Genomic DNA, 22,648 nt, shown 5'->3' with positions numbered 1-22,648 from the left:
CGCTCTGTGCTGTGCAACCCTCTGTCACGCTGTGTTACCAACATTATTACAATTATGCCCAGTTGATGCTCTGAAACTACAAAGCTGGAGAAAAAAATCAGAGTTTCCATTTCATTGAGGCGGCTACAGGCCAATCCACATTCAATAACCTGCTCTGAAAATTCTGCTCACATTTTGACGGGTGTGCAAATTGCACTACAACAGGTGAGATGATCATAGAATCATAGAACCCCTCCAGTGCAGAAGGAGGCCACTCAGCCCATCGAGCCTGCACCGACAACAATCCCACCCAGGCCCTATCCTGGAACCCCACATATTTACCCTGCAAATCCCGCTGACACTAAGGGGCAATTTACCAAGGCCAATCAACCTAACCCACACATCTTTGGAGTGTGGAAGAAAACCGGAGCACCCGGAGGAAACCCACAGGCACGGGGAGAACATGCAGACTCCGCACAGACAGTGACCCGAGGACAGAATTGAACCCAGGTCCCTGGCACTCTGAGGTAGCAGTGCTAACCACTGTGGTACTGTGCCATCCAAAACCCAAGACTGGAATCAAACACCAGTCCCTGACGCTGTGAGGTAGCAGTGCTAACCACTGTGCCGCTTTGTTTTGCAACATTCTAAAAAATAAATCAATTTGCCCTATCTCCCAATGTTAATGGATACATCATTTAAAACATTCCAGTGTTTGGATCCAGATCTGCATCTGCAAAAACTAATCAATTCTTCCTTGTGCCATATCCTGTGTAACAAGTTCCACTGAAATCAGTCTATTCATGTTTGAGATATATTGATTACAGACAAACAGGTGAACAATGATGAAGATATTTCCCTCCATCCAAATTTAGAGGCAGAGGTAATTATTGTTGTTGATTTCATTAATAAAGATACCACAGAATTACTCCTTACTCTAGCCAAATCTAAAAGTGAGTATTTTATTCTGAGTCAAACTTGGTGTTTGTGTGCCTAAGAAAAACACAAACCACAGGTCCACTCTTTGGCCAGAAACAGATTATGCTGCACATGCGATAGGCTGATAAAAAGGGAAAAAAATTAAATATAAAAGACTGTATGGGCACAAAGAGAAGCATGTTATTATCTGGGGATGTATGGAGACATTTCCCTCTCCTCCAGAAAATGTTGACTTTTGGCCCAGATGTACTACATTTTCAGTGCTACAAAAAAGTCGTGTGATCTGTTTTTCTGAAGAAATTTGAACAGAAATGACTTGTAATGAGGTTTTGGTACAGAACCAATGCATGCGAACTTGAGTCGCTCCTGAGCTACATCTGATAAAGCTCAACTTCACTCATTAACATAACTCCAGAAATGCAAATGATCTGAGAACAAAAGTTACCTGTATTTATCCAAAAGCAAAATGCCGTGGCAGCTGTAACATTAACCCATTTTGTTTATCTCCACAGATGCTACCGGACTTGTTGAGCATTTCCAGCATTTTCTGATTCTGAGTTCCCCTACCGCCCCCCCCCCCCCCCCCCCGCCCCCCCACCCGCCCCCCCTGGCCATGTTTAAGGGAGGTCTTGTGGTGCAGTGGTAGTGTTCCTACCTTTGGGCTAGAACTGTTGCGTTCAAATCCCTCATCAGGATGATGGCAATGAAAGGTTTGTTCATAATGCGGTCAAATGTGTTGACTATCAGCCAGTAAATCCTTTCAATATACCTAGTGAGGGTGGGAGAGTTTCCTGATTAGCCATACTGCAGAAGACAACAGCAAGCTGCTGCAGTACATTGCCAAGGACAATCATGGACTAACACAATAAGAACATAAGAACTAAGAGCAGGAGTAGGCCATCCAGCCCCTCGAACCTGCTCCGCCATTCAGTAAGTTCATGGCTGACCTTTTCGTGGACTCAGCTCCACTTACCCGCCCACTCACCATAACCCTTAATTCCTTTACTGTTCAAAAATGTATCTATCCTTGGAAGTCCATGGCTGCTATTGTCCTCTTAGGACATGGTACCAGTAGGAAGAGGAGGATACATGTAGTTATTCCTGGTTTGAAATAGGTGTAATTTTACACAAAAGGTTCTCTTACTGAGACCTGCAATGTACTTTGCCAAAGTGCTCTCAGTCTTTGTGCACCCACCATGTGTTCAGAAAAAATGATTTGGTCAAATAACTCCCCGATCAATTTACCCCTGCTCAACATAAAAGTGGAAGACTCCAGGAGTGATACTCTCACCCTGATGATTACACTCCTTTGATGTTAGTATTTATTTTGTGGTGGGGTACATGGTGAGTGGGTGGCATGGTGGCACAGTGGTTAGTACTGCTGCCTCACAGCACCAGGGACCCAGATTTGATTACTGGTTTGGGGGTCTGTCTGTGCGAAGTCTGCATGTTCTCCCCGTGTCTGCGTGGGTTTCCTCCCACAGTCCGAAAGACTTGCTGGTTAGGTGCTAAATTCTCCCTCAGTGTGCCCGAACAGGCGCCCAAGTGTGGCAACTAGGGGATTTTCACAGTAACTTCATTGCAACGTTACGGTAAGCCTACTTGTGACACTAATAAATATATAAACTTTAAATTTTAGCCAAATAAGCTCCACATGAAATTTGAGTTTCAGTTCCCACTATTAAGAGTTGGGTAGAAACCAGCACGCTTTCAGTGTGAATGTGATCAAGCAACCAAGAATTTCCCAAGAAGTGCTTCGTTCAAGTGTTGCACTTTGTAAGGACTTATCTCCTCCGGGAGTGTCATATTGCAGAATCATCCGATATATGTTCAGAGGTTCCACTCTTTTCCCCTTTCCTATCCAAACAAATTTATTTTCCAAATAAATCCTTGGTGCACAAAATTCTTGGCAAATTGGATAAAGTCGATACATTAATGTCCGAGCTCCACCTTATGGCATTGTAGACACAAGTAGTGGAGGCTTACAACAGACAAGTTAACCGCAACGGCACAAAATCAATTCAAAGGATTAATTTTGGGGAATATTTTAAAATATTTCCTTTCACTTGTCATGATGTTTAAGTTTCCACAAGTTACCATCATTAATTATGTAAAATTGCATGAGGGCACTTTCTGGTATTTTTATTTTACGGAAACATAAATAATAAAACCCAACGTTAAAAATGATACAGTATGAAATGAGTTTGTTCTGATATAATTTTCTATCTGACAGCCTGTGCCAATAATTAGCAGCCAAGAAAGTCCATGGAGACCGCATGAATACTGGGAAGTGTCCAACGGCATCTTCTGTCATTGATCTCATCCATAAAAATTTGTGGGATTAGGGGGAAAGGCCATAAATATTGGACTTTGACAGTTCAGGGAGATATTTGGCGTATTTCCCCATTAGAAATGCCAACAGAAGCATGCCAGATCAGAAAAGATACCGTGCATTAATTTATCTACCCAGAGATACATTGATGCTTTGGAAGTATTTCTTTTTATTTAATCAGAGGCTAGTTCTAATATTTTAATGCAGGTTGCACCCTTAACTTTGAAAGTCAATTTTGCCCTGCCCACAGGTGTTGGCAAAGTGTATCTCAGGCCAACTCAAAGCTGGGTGCTACCGACAGGCTGGGGGACAGAACAGCTGCTGCTTTGTATCAATGGCATTGTGGAGGGTGGACTGGACCCACAAAGCCATCCTGGACATGTTGCCCCAATGTCCCAGAGGAGTTGGTAGCCATCCAGGCAGATTCCTGCCAAGGTTAGACTGGCAGTGCACTGGATTGCTTGTGCCAGAAACTCCAGACATTTGCCCTAAGCCTGAACACAAGCAGGGCCTTGTGCGCAAATCAGGATTATCACTGCTGATGTTTAGTCACTTTCTCCTACAACTATACACTCCACATCTGGATGAACTTTGACATTTATAATGGTTAAGAGCCTCATTAGCTGTTTAAAAAGCATTAAAGGATCATTTTTGCAGGTGTGTTGTGATTGGTTGCTACCTTGTCATTACTGCTTAATGAAATCTCTTTCTTGGGACTTCCCCATTTCAAAACTTTGCATTCCATTAAAGGGGAACTTTAATGTTCTTTGTTTGTTGATCTACTAGATGATCTGACAGAGGAGTGGAGATGAAACAGGAATTTTACTTTGCTGTTTAATGTAAGCTACTGAAATGTACTGAATTCACGTATCTAATGATTATCTGTCTAAACCTGGAGCAGGCTGAGGGTAAGGGAGCTTGTTTGTGCACTAATTTATTTAATTATTTTTCAGTTAAATTAGTGAAAAAAATCGGAGGTTTTTTTTCTAAACAGGAAATAGGCCCAGCAGCAGCCTGGGAAGATTTTGGAGGGTTTAAAAGTAGGCCGCACCTTTGAGCGGGCAGCGTCGTTAGCGGGCAGTGGAGTGAGCAGGGGACAGAGTGAGAGCTAAAAGGGCTTTGGCTCACAGGGCTTCGGCGAGGAAGGTTGTTTGTTTGTTTTTCTTTGGTTACACCCCCTTTTTGTTTTATCCCCAAAACTAAAAAGGACATGGCTGGTATGAGTGGGAGGCCAGTATACTGCATTCGGTGTGGGATGTGGGAGTTCCTGGAGACAACTTGCCTCCCGGAAGTCCATATCTGTGCCAGATGTGTGGAACTGCATCTCCTGAAGGATCGTGTAAGGGAGCTGGAGCTGAGGCTCGATGAACTCAGTTTAGTTAGGGAAAATGAGAGAGTCATAGATAAAAGTTATAGTCAGGTAGTGACACCAGGGTCTCGGAAGGAAGACACGTGGGTCACGGTTAGGAGGGGTAATAGTCAGAAGGGTGATGTGCCAGAAAGCACCCCAGTGGCAGTCTCCCATAAGAGAAAGGGATGGGCAACAGATGGGAGAAGGGAAGGGAGTGAGCAGTCTGTGGAGGGATCCCCTGTGGTTGTCCCCCTCCACAATAGGTATATTGTTTTGGATTCTGTGGAGGGGGATGACCCTCCAGGGGTAAGCCACGAGGACCAGATCGCCTCCACGGAGACAGGCTCAGGGGTCCGGAAGGGAAAGAAGGGGTTTAGGAGAGCGATAGTTGTGGGGGACGCAATAGTTAGAGGCACGGACAGGCGCTTCTGTGGGACTGAACGAGAATCCAGGATGGTAGTCTGCCTCCCTGGTGCCGGGGTACTGGATGTCTCCGAGAGGGTAGGAAGCATATTTAAAAAGGAAGGTAGTCAAACGGATGTGATTGTACACATTGGGGGAAATGATGTAGGTAGGAAGAGCAGGGGGGTCATACGAGAGAAATTCAGGGAGTTGGGTGCTAGGCTAAAAAGTAAGACCTCCAGTGTAGCAATCTCTGGACTGCTCCCGGTGCCTAGTGCAAGTGAGGCTCGGAACAGGGAGATTCTACATTTGAACGCGTGGCTAAAGGACTGGTGCAAGAGGGAGGGTTTTAAATTCATAGATAACTGGGAAATCTTCAAGTCAGGATGGCAACTGTACAGAAAGGATGGGTTACACCTTAACTGGAAGGGAGCAAATATCCTGGCTGGGAGTTTTGCTCGAGTGTTTCGGCAGGATTTAAACTAGTGTGGCAGGGGGGGTGGGGAACAAAACAGGAGGTCAGTAAATACTGAGGCTGGGGTCGAGCTGGGGGCCAGGGCAAGGCTAGCTAAGAAGAGGAGCACTCTGGAGGAGGAGGACCTGACTGGGCCTGGAGGTCTGGAGTGCATCTGCTTCAATGCGAGGAGTGTAACGGGTAAAACAGACGAACTTAGGGCCTTAATGCTTGTGTGGAATTTGGATGTGGTTGCGGTGACGGAAACTTGGTTAAAAGAAGGACAGGACTGGCAGCTGAATATTCCGGGGTTTGAGTGTTTTAGGCGAGACAGAGGAGGGGCTAAAAAAGGTGGGGGAGTAGCGATATTAGTTAAGGAGCATATTACCGCGGTGCAGAGGGTAGACAACTTAGAGGGGTCATGTACTGAGTCGCTGTGGGTGGAACTCAGAAACAGGAAGGATGCAGTCACTATGCTGGGGGTGTACTACAGACCACCCAACAGCCCACGGGAAGTGGAGGAAAGGATATGTCAGGAGATTCTGGATAGGTGCAGAAAAAATAGGGTTGTTGTAGTGGGGGACTTTAATTTCCCTGGCACAGACTGGAAAGTGCTTAGAGCTGGGGGACCGGACGGGGAGGAATTTGTAAAATGCGTACTGGAAGGTTCTTTGGAACAGTATGTAGATAGCCCGACTAGAGAGGGGGCTATACTGGACCTAGTTCTGGGAAATGAGCCCGGTCAGGTCGTCAAAGTTTCGGTAGGGGAACATGTGGCAAATAGTGACCACAACTCTGTTAACTTTAGGATAGTAATGGACAAGGATGAGTGCTGTCCTACGGGCAGGGTGCTAAATTGGGGGAAGGCTGACTATAGCCGGATTAGGCAGGAATTGGTGGATGTTGATTGGGAGAGGATGTTCGAGGGTAAGTCCGCGTCTGGCATGTGGGAGTCTTTTAAGGAACTATTGATAAGGCTGCAGGATAGGCATGTGCCTGTAAAAAGGAAAGATAAGAAAGGTAGGATTCGAGAGCCGTGGATAACCAGGGAAATTGAGGATCTGATTAAAATGAAAAGGGAGGCGTACGTTAAGTCCAGGCAACTGAAAACAGATGGAGCTCTGGAGGAATACAGAGAGAGTAGGAAAGATCTCAAACGGGGAGTTAGAAGGGCAAAAAGAGGGCACGAGATGTTCTTGGCAGGCAGGATTAAGGAGAATCCTAAGGCATTCTATTCATACGTTAGGAACAAAAGAGTTGTCAGGGAGAAAATCGGACCTCTCAGGGACAAAGGAGGGGAATTATGCTTAGAACCCAAGGGAATAGGGGAGATCCTAAATGAATACTTTGCATCGGTATTCACGAAGGAGAGGGGCGTGTTAACCGGGAGTGTCTCGGAGGGAGGTGTTGACCCGTTAGAGAAAATCTCCATTACGAGAGAGGAAGTGGTTAGGTTTTTTAGGGAACATTAAAACTGACAAAGCCCCAGGGCCTGATGGCATCTATCCTCGACTGCTCAGGGAGACGAGAGAGGAAATTGCTGGGCCTCTGACGGAAATCTTTGTCGCTTCTTTGGACACGGGTGAGGTCCCTGAGGATTGGAGGATAGCGAATGTGGTCCCGTTGTTTAAGAAGGGTAGCAGGGATAACCCAGGAAATTATAGGCCGGTGAGCTTGATGTCCGTGGTAGGGAAGTTGTTGGAGAGGATTCTTAGAGACAGGATGTATGTGCATTTAGAACGGAACAATCTCATTAGTGACAGACAGCATGGTTTTGTAAGAGGGAGGTCGTGCCTTACAAATTTGGTGGAGTTTTTTGAGGAAGTGACAAAAACGGTTGATGAAGGAAGGGCCGTGGATGTCGTCTATATGGATTTCAGTAAGGCATTTGACAAAGTCCCACATGGCAGGTTGGTTAAGAAGGTTAAGGCTCATGGGATACAAGGAGAAGTGGCTCGATGGGTGGAGAACTGGCTTGGCCATAGGAGACAGAGGGTAGTGGTCGAAGGGTCTTTTTCCGGCTGGAGGTCTGTGACCAGTGGTGTTCCGCAGGGCTCTGTACTGGGACCTCTGCTATTTGTGATATATATAAATGATTTGGAAGAAGGTGTAACTGGTGTAATCAGCAAGTTTGCGGATGACACAAAGATGGCTGGAATTGCGGATAGCGAAGAGCATTGTCGGGCAATACAGCAGGATATAGATAGGCTGGAAAATTGGGCGGAGAGGTGGCAGATGGAATTTAATCCGGATAAATGCGAAGTGATGCATTTTGGAAGAAATAATGTAGGGAGGAGTTATGCAATAAATGGCAGAGTCATCAGGAGTATAGAAACACAGAGGGACCTAGGTGTGCAAGTCCACAAATCCTTGAAGGTGGCAACACAGGTGGAGAAGGTGGTGAAGAAGGCATATGGTATGCTTGCCTTTATAGGACGGGGTATAGAGTATAAAAGCTGGAGTCTGATGATGCAGCTGTATAGAACGCTGGTTAGGCCGCATTTGGAGTACTGCGTCAAGTTCTGGTCGCCGCACTACCAGAAGGACGTGGAGGCATTGGAGAGAGTGCAGAGAAGGTTTACCAGGATGTTGCCTGATATGGAGGGTCTTAGCTATGAGGAGAGATTGGGTAGACTGGGGTTGTTCTCCTTGGAAAGACGGAGAATGAGGGGAGATCTAATAGAGGTATACAAGATTATGAAGGGTATAGATAGGGTGAACAGTGGGAAGCTTTTTCCCAGGTCGGAGGTGACGATCACGAGGGGTCACGGGCTCAAGCTGAGAGGGGCGAAGTATAACTCAGACATCAGAGGGACGTTTTTTACACAGAGGGTGGTGGGGGCCTGGAATGCGCTGCCAAGTAGGGTGGTGGAGGCAGGCACGCTGACATCGTTTAAGACTTACCTGGATAGTCACATGAGCAGCCTGGGAATGGAGGGATACAAACGATTGGTCTAGTTGGACCAAGGAGCGGCACAGGCTTGGAGGGCCGAAGGGCCTGTTTCCTGTGCTGTACTGTTCTTTGTTCTTTGTTCTTTGTAAACCGAAGGTTAGGTGCTGCATCTTTAGAATATTCTGCGTATGCAACATTGGTGCATGTTTTAATCAGGTCATAACTATTCTCAAGGGAAAGCCATTCTTTCCTTTAGTTCTGTGGCAATACGTTAGCTAACTTGCAACTTCTACTTTGCATGTGGTTATCTTATACAAACTTGGGTCCGGTAAATGATTTTAAAAATGCTTAACTTTCTGCTTTTTAGTTCAAGATCAGAAGAATTACATTTTGGCCTTGCCTCAAAAGGACTACATTTTGGCCTTGCCTAGGTGTACAGGTATCTCATTCACATAGTTACACAAGTGGAAATAAATATATTTACACACCAACAAGTTGATAGACCAAGGTGATGTTCACGACCAGATTTGCATTTCACAGCATCCCTCAATACTGTCCATGCATATAAAACTGTTTCACTGTATTGACCGGTCATGACATATCATCTTGATAACATTACACATGGACTGACCTCATCTGGGAGCTTCTAGAACAGCCTTTTATTTATTTAAAATGGGCACTGATGTACTGTAAAGATGGCTGCTAAGGAGTCAGGTGATTTGTGCCTATTCAACACAGCTTCCAGCAAGTTCAGAATTGAATAACCATGGGCCTCCCATAGAATGGACATACCAAGACGAATGTTATCTGTGGAATTCATACCTGCCATTGTTCAAAGCTTATTCAAAACACAAAGTCAATAGACTTCTAAACTTGGTGGCCTGAGCTTTCATTCTGGGTCAGGACAATTCCTGGCTCCCCAAAACCCAACCTAGGGAAGAAGGTGCCCCAGATGGTTGGATTTTTGTTCCAAAAGTGCAGGCTGGTAAGGAGGTCAGAGGCAGCCACAGGGACTGCCAGGTGCAGAGGAAGGCTATGGAAAAGGTCCACTTCAGTGCTCTCGCACTGTGGAGAAAAAAGTACAAGTATAAAAAAAAACATCACTCCAGCCCTCGCCACTCACCATCCCCTTCCCCTGACCAATCCATGGCACTTCAAGCAATTATAGTCAAAGATCTTATAAACACTTGGAGTTGTTAATCTTACTATGAACTGTCAGACACACCACAATGATAATGATGGGTTGTGAAGTCATGCAGCACTAATCCTACAATGATAACCAGGCTTATGTCAATAAACAGAGTGAAATAGCCAACAATCATGTTTAGCATTGTAGAGAGATTTTGCAAATAGTAAATACCTTGACAACCCAGTGGGCTAACGAATGGCAGATGGAGTTTAATTTAGACAAATGTGAGGTGACGCATTTTGGTAGATTGAACCAGGGCAGGACTTACTCAGTTAATGGTAGGGCGTTGGGGAGAGTTACAGAACAAAGAGATCTAGGGGTACATGTCCATAGCTCCTTGAAAGTGGAGTCACAGGAGGACAGAGTGGTGAAGAAGGTATTCGGCATGCTTGGTTTCATCGGTCAGAACATTGAATACAGGAGTTGGAATGTCTTGTTGAAGTTGTACAAGACATTGGTAAGGCCACACTTGGAATACTGTGTGCAATTCTGGTCACCCTATTATTGAAAGGATATTATTAAACTAGAAAGAGTGCAGAAAAGATTTACTAGGATGCTACTGGGACTTGATGGATTTATAAGGAGTTATAAGGAGAGACTGGATAGACTGGGACTTTTTTCTCTGGAGCGTAGGAGGCTGAGGGATGATCTTATAATGAGGGGCACAGATCAGCTAGATAGTCAATATCTTTTCCCAAAGGTAGGGGAGTCTAAAACTAGAGGGCATAGGTTTGAGGTGAAAGGGGTGAGATAAAAAAGTGTTCAGAGGGGCAATTTTTTCGCAGAGGGTGGTGAGTGTCTGGAACAAGCTGCCAGAGGTAGTAGTAGAGGCAGGTACAATTTTGTCTTTTAAAAAGCATTTAGATATTTACATGGGTACAATGGGTATAAAGGGATATGGGCCAAATGCGGGGAATTGGGATTAGCTTAGGGGTTTTAAAAAAAAAGGGTGGCATGGACAAGTTGGGCCGAAGAGCCTGTTTCCATGCTGTAAACCTCTATGACTCTATAACTCCCTTTGACAATTTCATCTTGACCATTCCAACAAGCTTGATAGTTTAATGAGTTTGTGCATCTTACGCAAATTCATGTCTACGTTTAACAATCTCAAAGGGTACCTTACTGCTCCCAAAGGGGTGCCCGACCTCTTTGGTAGGTTTCCTGGGGAATATATCTAAAAGTGTACCTAATCTCTGCAAAGAACTCTGGTAACTTTAGATCTTTTGCTGCTAGGTCTAAATACACAAGTTGTGTTTTGGATATCTGACTAACAAAAATTAGATCCGACTGAAGACACTTAATGTGTGCAGCAGCTTCCATGAACCAGGGATGTGCAAACCACAGCCCACCTCCATTCTGACTTCCCAACCTCTCACATGCGGCCTCTGTCCTCCATGAAATGGTGGGAGCTGGGTTTGGGGATGGAACTCCCAGATTTGGGCCTCAGGAGTCATTTTTGCAATGATGAAGAATCTGTCCATCATAGAAACCCTACAGTGCAGAAAGAGGCCATTTGGCCCATCGAGTCTGCACTGACCACAATCCCACCCAGGCCCTACCCCCATATCCCTACATATCTTACCCGCTAATCCCTCTAATCTACGCATCTCAGGACACTAAGGGGCAATTTTTAGCATAGCCAATCAACCTAACCCGCACATCTTTGAACTGTGGGAGGAAACCGGAGCACCCGGAGGAAACCCACGCAGACATGAGGAGAATGTGCAAACTCCACACAGACAGTGACCCAAGCCGGGAATCGAACCCAGGTCCCTGGAGCTGTGAAGCAACAGTGCTAACCATTGTGCTACCGTGCCGTCCCATCTGCACAAATAAATCAAGTCTATCTCTCCCAGGTTTGCAGCTTAACATAGGAAAGTTGACAAGACCCATTATCTACCAGTTAAGCATGAAAGACCACCATCTATCTCATATTGTACACCAATGGCCTTTTGTCTTAAGCCATTTTGGGTGGATAGTGACCATTGACCATGTGACCAAAACTGGCTTCTGACACTGAGATCCTGTATTATTCCAAGACCCAGAAGAGACCTGGGCAGACTGCAGAAGGACACTGATAAGACAACAGCTGCAGAGAAAGGCAGTGCCATCTTATCAGGCAGTCTGAGAACAAGACTCTGAAACTAGCTGCAAGTCACCCGACAACTAAAGTGCTTAACCATTTCCAGTTTCTGAGTTCACCTGAGAACCAACCCCCTGGATATTCAACTGCAGGAAACCTTGCAACATGTTGTGAACCCTTTGCATTACAAGACCCTCACTTCAACTTTAAATCATCAAATCCATTCAAGGAACCATGTGGGAGACTGGAAATTGGAAACTGAATTAATTGGAATATTTGAAAGTGCACTATTGTTACCATAGAAACCATAGAAACCCTACAGTGCAGAAGGAGGCCATTTGGCCCATTGAGTCTGCACGGACAACAATCCCACCCTGGCCCTATCCCAGCTTGGTTACCCTGCTAAAGCCTCTAATCTATCACATCATGGGACACTAAGGGTTAGTTTAGCATATTCAATCAACCTAACCCGCACATCTTTGGACTGTGGGAGGAAACCAGAGCACTGGGAGGAAACCCATGCAGACACAGGGAGAACGTGCAAACTCCACACAGACAATGACCCAGGTCAGGAATTGAACCCAGGTCCCTGGAGCTGTAAGGCAGCAATGCTAACCACTGTGCCACCGTGCCACCCCTTTTGTTATCTGTATCAAATCTGTGTGTGTATGTGAGAGAGACCGAGGGTATTAATTCAGGCTGAGTGTGTGAGGATAGGCAACCTTCTTTATTAAACTCATGAAAGTTTTCTGACAAATTATTCAATTGGAATACACACTCCAAGTAACGACACACCTCTTTTCATACAGCAAATATGTTCTGTCCGTGGCAGTAAACTGTAGGACTGCGTCTAAGAACCTGCCTTGAACATAGCAATTCTAAAGGAGGCAGAAATTATTCTCCAACATGCAAACACCCCTATCTCTTTCTTCTCAACCTCTGCAATAGAAAAACATAGTCTTCTGTATTTCCAATAATTCAATACTGAGTTGTGGCTTGGAGGAAACCGTAGCATTTCAGTCTGGGCAGAGATCAGGTCATGACTGCTTGAAAACTGTTCATCATGTAGTTTGTTCTGATAACAACTGAGAGAGAGAGTGTTCATATTGTAATGGTTGTTTTCTTTAAACAGGGTGGCACTTGGATTATATCAAGTTTGTAACATACACTCATACAAAACAATTGCAATAAAATTCTATGATTCTATGAAATATTGAAAGAGTTGAAAAGCCTTGCAGCTTTCAGGTGGTCTGTCCCACGTAACTTCCTTCCTGCCCTCTCCATATGAAAAGGGTAAGCACCCATCCCAATCCCATCTTCATTTAAATGAAGATATCACTCCTTTTTTTATGTGATTACTTTCGGCCTGTTTAAGAAAATCTGCCAGATTATTGCTCAGCACAATTTGATATGAATCCATCTACAGGTGCATACAGAACTGTTACAGATGTTCCAGTTTCCTTGACCTGTTACATTTCCATATCATCAGTCTGAGAGCGTGGAAATGTTTCACCAGCTTGTATGTTCCTCAGCTTTCTATCACTTACTATCTATCCGATGCATGAATAGTGCTGGTTGTCTCTACTCTCTATTGCCATTTGTAGACACTACATTGTAAATGCCAGTATCTGGGTCACTATGGACTCATGCTAAACAATATTTTCAATGGCGGAACAAGCTGTATATATTAGAAAACATTTTGTGCTAAAATCCTGTTGTGACAAACCCGTCAGTTTATAGTGAAACTCACATCTTAGTGAGTATATTCTAAGAGTAGATATGCTTCAAAAATTAGACAAAGCTGGTGTCCAGCAATAGATCAGTGATTTTAAGTCATATTGCGTATAACTGCACCTCAGTCTTGTTCCCCAAACACGAGTGACTGTCTACAAGGCTGAATCTTTAGATATTGATTTTGTGTAACATGCATATTGTGTACCTAATATGCATATTGAAAAGCTACATGTTTATTGCAAGACAGATTGCTTCATTTTATCTTGGTCAGTTGAGTGACTGGCACTCATAGAAACCCCAGCATCATGTCTGACTCTGAGCCAAAGTACTAAGGAATTCACATATATACAAGTTATGTTTGCCACTACAACATGTAGGTTTTCTCCCCACAGGGATATACCCAACTTACCTCACATTACAACTTTGGTGCAAGTTGGCACAGCCAAAGGTTAGGGATCCCAGCATATGTATTATGGTACTAATGCTGTTTAGCCTGTTAATGTTACACAACTTACCAATACAAGGAAGCTACATGTTTCTCGTTGCTTGTCCAGCTAGGGACAACCTTCTGCTGGACATTGGGTTGTGTGGTTATATGGAGTCTATTGAAAATAATCTGATCCTAGTGACAAGGCTATCTTTCAGTTCCCAGCATGTCCACTCTGTCTACCGAACTAACAGAACTTTCAGTGTAGCCTTACCACGATGAACCAGATTCTTTCCATTGACTAAATAACCATGCAATCCAAAGTCCAACAAGCCAACTCTTGATTATTCTCCTTGAGGTATTTGGATAACTGAGTCCACCACTTAGGGGGTTAATTTGGTTCAGAAATTCCATCCTCAAGGGTGTAATTTTGGAGCTACACCAAATGTATTTCTTTCTCAAGCTAACATGAATATCCCAATTAGTTGTAGGCCATGCAGCCCCTCTAGCCTGTTTTAAAGTTAAAGTTTATTTATTAGTCACAAGTAGGCTTACATTCACACTGAAATGAACTTACTGTGAAAATCCCCTAGTTGCCACACTCAGGCGCCTGTTCGAGTATGTTGAGGGAGAATTTAGCATGGCCAATTCCCCTAACCTGCACATCTTTGGACTGTGGGAGGAAAATAGATGAAACCCACACAGATACAGGGAGAATGTGCAGAGTCCACACGGACAATGACCCAAGCCGAGAATCGAACCTGGCTCCCTGATGCTGTGAGGCAGCAGTGCTAGCCACTGTGCCATCGTAACGCCCCCATTCAATCAGAGTACAGCCTGAACGCCACTTTCCTGCCTGTCTCCAGTTCCCTTCGAGTCTCTTGTTAGCCAAGAACCTATCTACCTGGGTCTCAAAAATATTCCATGATCCTGCCTCCACCACTCTGAGGAAGAGCGTTCCACAGACTCACCAGTCCGAGAAAAGGTTTCTCCTAACCTCCGTCTAAAATGGGAGGCCGTTGTTGTTATTAGTTGCGTGTATAATAGTGCTTGCAGCACGACTAAAGTTCCCATCATTGGTTATGTATAATACTGTTGACTGTATTAGTAACCACCCTGCGGTAAACGGCTGAACACGCTGGTACTAAACGAAGTCGTTTGTAAAAATGGGTGTGGACAAGGGATCTTCTTAAAAGAGATTTGGGCACAATCCTAACGTTGCAACAAAAGTATATAAAGAGCTAAGGTGTTATATGACCCGAGTTTCTATTGTGTAAAACAATTAAAATTAAAGTTGGAGAGGGGTGGTCGCGGTGGGGAGCATACGTATTAGACCTTGTCCAAATCTTAAAATGCTGAGTGCAATCTCCTACACCTTCCCTGTATTTTAACAAACTTTTTTTCTTCCCTGAGCCCTCGGTTGAAATAAACAGAGAAAAATAATAATTCTATACCCCTCTAAAACGTTCTTGCTTTTTGTAAACTACAATTATAGATGCAGATTGGAAATAAACACGTTACATAATGGACACATTGTCAGGAATTGATCCGTTTTGTTCAATGTTGCCAGTGTTTGACGGGGACAGTGGGAGAATATTTTTTTTTTTCACAACCCACTTTTAAGGTTTCAGTGTTATTTTCGCTCTGTCCCTTTTTGAACTGTGAGGACCGTATTACAAGAAAAACTAATTACCCCTTGGGTTACATTGACTTTAATCGCTGCCATGCCGGAGTGAAGCGGTTCGATCCAGAGTCTGGGGAATAAATTGTCCTTAATAATTGGAGTAACCTACGTTGTTCCAGTTTTTTTTATATCTTTGGTAAACCGCGTTGACTTAAGTGACTCGATTGCCGTGACAGGTCCGGGGAGGTGCAAAAAGTTTGAGGTCCCGGACTCCCACCGGATAGGAGGGAAGAAAGAAAAACAAGGAAAATATTATAGGTGGGGAGTGAGCCACAAAACCTTGTTCTCCACAGGAGCGGTGTATACTGACTGAGGTTGCAGTAGCTGTATGCCTTTACAAATTTCTCACTGACTGCAAGTCTTGTTCATAGTTGATGCTTTAACCGTGTTCCTCATGTTACCTTTGGTGGCGGATAAATTATCATAGTGACGGTCGATTATTACCCGTGTACGGCTCGCTTGGGGCAGCACAGAGGCTAAAATTGGAACCATACAGAGAGAGGTGGCAGCAAGCATTGAGAGCGCCTCTGGAACCATGTGGGAGCAAAGTGTCTGTGGGCCTCCTAAAGGCCACATGGCGGCACCCCCTCGCTGCGATGATTTACGCTGAACTCGCCTGTTTGAGTTTCCAGCCAGCAAATTATGATTGGTTATCATATCGCAAGGCTGCCCTCATATAAGGGCCCATATTGTTCCCCAGCACCCCCCACTTGCCTGAAGGTATACAGCTGTACAATATGCTGCTGCCGTGATGTATGACTGCCAGGGTCCCCCCCGCCTTTGAGGTCACCATAATGAGATGCTGAAGCTTATAAAAGAGGTGAAATAATTTTAAACACAGACACACAATGAGTTTATTTATTTAGAAAGTAGTTAAAAGTAGTCTGGGGGATTGGACTATCCAGTGTTGACATTGTACAGGGTTGGCTCCGCGCCAAGGACACATCTCAAGGGGGAAGGCAGTGGACAAGGGATTGGAAACCTTCTCTTTCGCCGAGATTTCATAGAAATCAATAAACACCCTCGGCAGGCAAGGTCTGAGACACGTCCCAAACACTTCAAACTTACCTGTCCTTTAAACGCGGTGAGATTCCCGAGTTATGTTGGTCCAGGTTGTCGCGACTATCTGAATTCGACCTCTGATTTTGACATCCTTTTCCACTGCTTGTTCTGGATGTTTATTTGATTTTAAAAAAAATATCTGGCTATGATCTGCCCTTTCGTGAGAAGTCAGGGAACAGAGCTGTCCCCAACAGCTCCTCTTTCCAAGAATCCAGGCAGATCACAAAGGAGCAGCAAGAACTCAACAAATCCGATTGAAGCAGCCCAGAATCAACTTTTATTTTTTAAAAAAATAGGGTCTCCAAAGTTTGTCTCCCCTCCTACTCCATTCGCCACATTACAGGGTTAAATCATTTTAAACATTCTCGCTGGTATACTTGCTGCGTCCTTAATCAGTCACCCCCCCCCCCCCCCCCCGCCCACCCCCATCACTCCTAATCCTCTAAGCAAACTAGTGAAAGTTGTGTTTTTATTTTAAGTTGTGGAGGGAGGCTTTCAGCAATATCCATTTGTGTTTTCAGTTTATTTTTAATTTGATTTCGCGGCTCTGGGTGACAATGCAAGAGATGCCCCTTCTTCGGATGTTATAGTAAACAGCAAGAGAGCTGTCTGTGAAATGGGAAAGTAACAGCGCTGTATGTGTGTTTGTTGGGGGGGGGGGGCGGTAAGGTGCAAAGTTCAATTTGATATCAACTCATCGCCTGCAGCTCAATGACTGAAAGTGACCTAACACTCAACAGCCAGGGAGACACACACAGATAATTGAGGGACAAACATGGGGAAACAGTTCTGAAAGTGAGAAGAGAGAGTAAGAAAAACAGATGACTGAGGTACACACATAGGGAAACAATCCTTAGAGTGAGAAGAGAAAGAGGGAGAAAGAAAGATAATTGACGGACAAACATGGGGAAACAGTTCTGAGAGTGAGAAAAGAGGGAGAGGGAGAGAAACAGATTACTGAGATACACACGTAGGGAAACAGTCCTTGGAGTGAGAAGAGAGAGAGAGATAATTGAGGGACACACAGAGAAACCGTTCTCAGAGTGGAAAAGAGAACGAGGGAGAGAAACAAATTATTCAGAGATAAATATAGGGAAATAGTCCTTAGAGTAAGAAAAGAGAGAGAAAGATAATTAAAGGGCACACATAGGGAAACAGTTCTCAGAGTGAGAAAAAAGAGGGAGAGAAACAGATTATTGAGGGAAGCACATAGGGAAACCGTTCTTAGAGACAGGAAAGAAGGGAGAATTGAGGTACAAACATAGGGAAACAGTTCTCAGAGTGAGAAAAGGAGAGTTAGATATCAAACCGAGAGAACAAGCCAAGGAGTGGGTAATATCCGCACGAATAAAAAACACATCTTCCCCGAGGGACCTGTTCTCAAAATGAATCTGATGAGTAGAGGGAAGTTTGAACGCTTTGAGAATCTTCTGAGGTATCTAAGCAACAAAAAAAATCCCAAAACTTCATCGTCAGCCTTGTTTGAAACGGAGACGCTGCACGGAAAGATTCAGCTACTAAAACTAACTGGAGATGTGAGTTTGTGTGCAAAGCAATCGGAAGCGGCCCTGTGTTCACTATCACCTCCAGAGTTGCATTTTGAAAATGACCGACCATGAAAATAAAAATTTGCGGGCGGCTCCCGTCTTTAGCTGCCCGCAGTCAAACCCAGCTGTAGGACACCCAAGAGTAAGAAAGTTTCAACACTTTGATACTCCCATTCTCGAGTTCACCTTGAAGTTTTACAATGAATCTCCCATTACAGGCTTTGCCTGATTGACTAATGCGCCTGAGTTTTAAATAATGAAACCGAGAAGCTGGTTCGGAAACACTTCATAGTTTTGAGTTTAAAGCTCCGTTAAAAAAAAACGGTACTGGTTGAAAATATATTCCTGCCCCACTGGTGATTGTGTAAAAACCACACACCCCGTCCCGAAAAAAAAATTACAGCGAGAGATAATTTTCTTGCTGCCATCAGACTTTTGAACGAACCTACCTTATATTAAGTTGATCTTTCTCCACACCCTAGCTATGACTGTAACACTACATTCTATACCCTCTCTTTCTCTATGAACGGTATGCTTTGCCTGTATAGCGCGCAAGAAACAATACTTTTCACTGTATACTAACTAATACATGTGACAATAATAAATCAAATCAAATCAAAAAACAGGCTTCAGGCATAACTAGAGGCCTGGGACAAGCTATCCATCAGAGAATAACATCAAAAATTAGCTGACATCTAATATCATTTTTAAAAAGTGTTTGTGTAAGTCATAGGGCGAAACTTGTTTGGTGCTCAGTCCAAATGTCGGATAATGTTATGGAAGAATTGCAAAGCCGAGCAGTGTGTGTGTGTGTGTGTGTTTGTGCATATATATCTCTCTGGGATATTCGCTATATCCAATATCCATTGCCAGGTACTGAAGTATGCTAACACTACCCCAGAAAATAAACACCGCGATGCAACATTAAAATATACTTTTAAGCAGCTTTGATTTCACCGCTAGCCATGGTCAACTTACTCGTACTGATTTATAAATATTTCTGTATTCCAGTGGAGAGAATTAAAATGCAAAAAAAACCCCATCTGATCTGAAGCGCTCGCCCCTTTTCTCCCTTAGCCTGCAGGCTCAAGGCGATATTCACCGCTGTTTTTAGTTTTCCACTCTTACATTAGAATCTGTACTGAACCCCTCTTTCCCTCAGCTTTCCTCTCGGCAGATACTACACGCAAAAAAAAATCTCTACCGCCGGATTCTCTCAAACACATGACAGCATTGGGGAAGTTTTGCCAGTGTTTCAATTGGGATTCTATTCGAAGAAGCCTTTTCGAACTGCGTGTTGGCATGTGCTACACCAACCCCAAAATCGGGCTTAAAGAAAAGAAATGGGAAGTCATTTCAGAGGCTGTAAATTGATACCGTGCCGTGAGGAACGCCGTGTTTTTGAATTCACCCCCTTGGTCCCTTCAGATAATGACAGCAAAAGTCCCACTACAAGTCGCTGCGAACCGGTGAATCAATTGCTTTTGCATCCTACATACACCTATGTGAAGTTACTGCATATTTGCTCAGTGTGACACGGTAATCCATTTATTAATTTGAATAACCTTCAGTAAAGGTGTGCTTGTGTGTGTGTGAAGTCTGCCGACACAGGGTGAGAGCCAAAACATGGCTTGATTTGTTAAGAACTCAGCAATTATCACTGAAAAATAACATTTAGAAATAAACTTGGGTTTAATGACCTGTTGTCAGTTACACGGGAGATTGATTCGCACTTAGCGTTCTAGAAGATAGCAAAGGAGTGAAGCATTAGCCGCATTTGAACATGGTCACAAACTGCAAACAGACCCAATTAATGTTCGGGGTATTAAAAGAAGGATGAAGGAGCTGGTTTAAAGGAAAGCTGATTTTAAAAAAGCACTCTGGAAAGAGTGAGGCTCTGGGGTTTGAGAAAGAGGACGGCGGTTGCAGGAATTCAGCCTGGTCCTTACATAACACTTACCGAGTATCATAAACAACAAAAAAGTATTTATTAAATCGCCTTACAGCGCGAAGTTCTCTGTAACAGGAGGTGATAAACTATGAATGCGGCCATTGCAAAGTGCTGTTTTCTAGTTACTAGTTGACTGTAAAGTTGACTCACAGCCTGTTAGTGGGTCAGGGAGGTGGAAAAGACAATGTGTGTGTGCGTGGGTTTTTCTTTTGTCAATCGCAAGGTATCTAATTCGGACAATAATGAGAGCGAAGCTAAGCATTCAAATCACGCGGGTAGATTTTTCAATACATATATTTAAACTGTCAACTGTTGCAGCACCCTCTCGGCATGTTTACACCTTACATGTTATTGTTCCGTATATAAAACATACCCCCACCCACCCACCCACTCACCAGACACCCACCCTCCCCGAGGGGTTACACCAGCAGCGTGTATTATTTACCCTCCGACTGTTTGGAAATTGCTGAATTCTTTTGCAAGAAAATATCTTGCAGAAAACTCCCCAAACACCTCTTTTTTTAACCCCCTTCCTTTGACCAACTTTCATCCGTTCCTTTGGCTTATGGAAGAAGAGGGGTCATTTTTGTTTTTTAAGAATATAAAGAATGGAAATCATTTCCTGGTTGGTGAAAACATACACACAGCAGCAAATATCACCAGAGAATGGCCTAAAACGAGCGGACACGGTTGGAAAGTAGAGAGATGACATTGAAATCTCAAATTCACCAGTCACACGGCGACAGGGAGCCTGTTCGCGATATCATGGCGGATTTGTAACGGGAGGTGGGATTGTAAAGATAGGGGGTCCGGTTTTAGCATCCGCGCACACACACACACAGACAGGGGCCAAAGTTAGGCCCCCCTCATTGCCCAGTCACCTAAATCGCCAGTGGAGCCTGGAAGCTGCTGTTACTCTGGTCCCGTCATCTCTGACACATTCACCTGCTTTTACACTGTCCAAGTCGCAATTCTGCTTGCAGACCTTGTTTAATAAAGTTTCAGAAGGTGCCTCGCAGCTGGACAACAGCGCCCACTGTTTGCGAGGAGCGAACACAGGCACATCAAGAGGGAAAAAACTGCTTCTTAAACTTCCCATCTCCTCTCTCTCTCTCTCTGTGTCTCGCCTTTTAACTTTGCAAAAAAAACTCCAGTGGCAGAATAGGACCAGGAAACCAATCCAACACCCCTCACCCCCACCCCCTCCCCCGCACCAACCCCCCCACTCCCCCCCCCCCCCCCCCCATAGACACACACACAGACAGCCTTGCCCGTAAGAGCTGTAGGCAAAAAGCCCCCTCGGATGTTGCTGGTGTAGCCAAAAGCGGGGGGCGGGGGGGGGGGGGGGTGAGAGTGGGAAAGAGAGAGATCTGCCAATCCCATTCCGGTAGCTGACTCGGGATGGGATTGAACAGATTTTGTGTTCAGCCTTGGGACGGAGGGTGAGATCGGTTTAAGCAGCTTTCTCTTCTGTGTGTGTGGATGGGACCCCCCCCGCCCCCCCTCCCACAACACCGAACAGACACACAAAGTCACACAAAATGGCAGAGAAATGGGATGTTGCACCTACTTGTGGCCAGTTTGCGAGCCCTCCCTTTGGATCTCATGGTAGCTGCGTCCAGCGCTGGTGGGGATTCTGAGATTCTCTGATGTCTTTCTTTCTCTCTCTCTTTCTCTCTCTCCCTTTCTCTCTCTCTCTCTCACTCTCTCTCTCTCCTTTTCTCAATCCGGACTCGCTATCTCTCCCGCATTGTCAGTTTAGACACCTTCGCACATGCGCACTGCCTTGCTGCCGCGCCGCCAAAAAGTTTGAAGCGATTGATCACTTTAAGCGAGATTGTGTCAGAATGTGTCAAGAAAAAAAGCTAAGCCCCGCCGATTGGGACCTCCGGCACCCTTTATCCCGAGGATTGTCCACAGACCCGCCACTGCCCCACTGACAAACCACAACAAGTATATTCACAACAATCCAACAATTAGGCGTGTAAACCCAGTCTATTGGTCCATTTAATAAAATCTGAACTCGTAATGGGATTTGAGACAGGGCGCTGTGTTCTCCTCTGCTCACTCGCAATTTTAACAGTGTGGGTATAATATTTAAACAGTGTGGGTATAATATTTACAGTGTGGGTACACTATTTACAGTGTAGGTACAGTATTTTAAGTGTGGGTATAATATTTAATAGTGTGGTATTAATATTCTAACAGTGTGGGTATAGTATTTAAACTGTGAGTATAGTATTTAAAGTGTGGGTATAATATTTTATCAGTGTGGGTATAATATTTCAAGTGCGGGTATAATATTTTAAGTTTGGGTATAATATTTAATAGTGTGGGTATACTATTTTAAGTGTGGTATTAATATTTTAACACAGTGGGTATAATATTTAAACAGTGTGGGTATAATATTTAAAGTGTGGTATTAATATTTTAACACTGGGTATAATATTTACAGTGTGGGTATAATATTTTAGCAGTGTGGGTATAAATGCAGAAATTGTTTGCATCTATCCGGATTTCTACGTATAATACTCGATCGGTAGCATGTCTCAATGTCATTTAAGCAGCCCGCCCCCACCTCAAATAAATTAAATTTTTGCGAGAAATGGACTTAAAGAGGC

The 22,648-nt window shown here is 44.3% G+C and overlaps 1 protein-coding gene across 1 annotated transcript in view; it reads right to left on the bottom strand.

Moving 5' to 3' along the window:
- mecom (MDS1 and EVI1 complex locus) overlaps window positions 1-21,823 on the bottom strand; it is a 748,693-nt gene extending 726,870 nt beyond the window's left edge. Inside the window, exon 1 of the mRNA XM_078206201.1 lies at window positions 21,598-21,823. Coding sequence (XP_078062327.1) covers window positions 21,598-21,634 — 37 coding nt within the window. The 5' untranslated portion in view covers window positions 21,635-21,823. The remainder of the gene's footprint in view (window positions 1-21,597) is intronic.
- Between the last annotated feature and the right edge of the window lie 825 nt (window positions 21,824-22,648).

The sequence above is a fragment of the Mustelus asterias genome, chromosome 3, assembly GCF_964213995.1.
Source record: "Mustelus asterias chromosome 3, sMusAst1.hap1.1, whole genome shotgun sequence".
Lineage (NCBI taxonomy): Eukaryota > Metazoa > Chordata > Chondrichthyes > Carcharhiniformes > Triakidae > Mustelus > Mustelus asterias.
The sequence above is the reverse complement of the archived record's forward strand: the minus strand, read 5'-3'. Positions and strand labels throughout refer to the sequence as shown.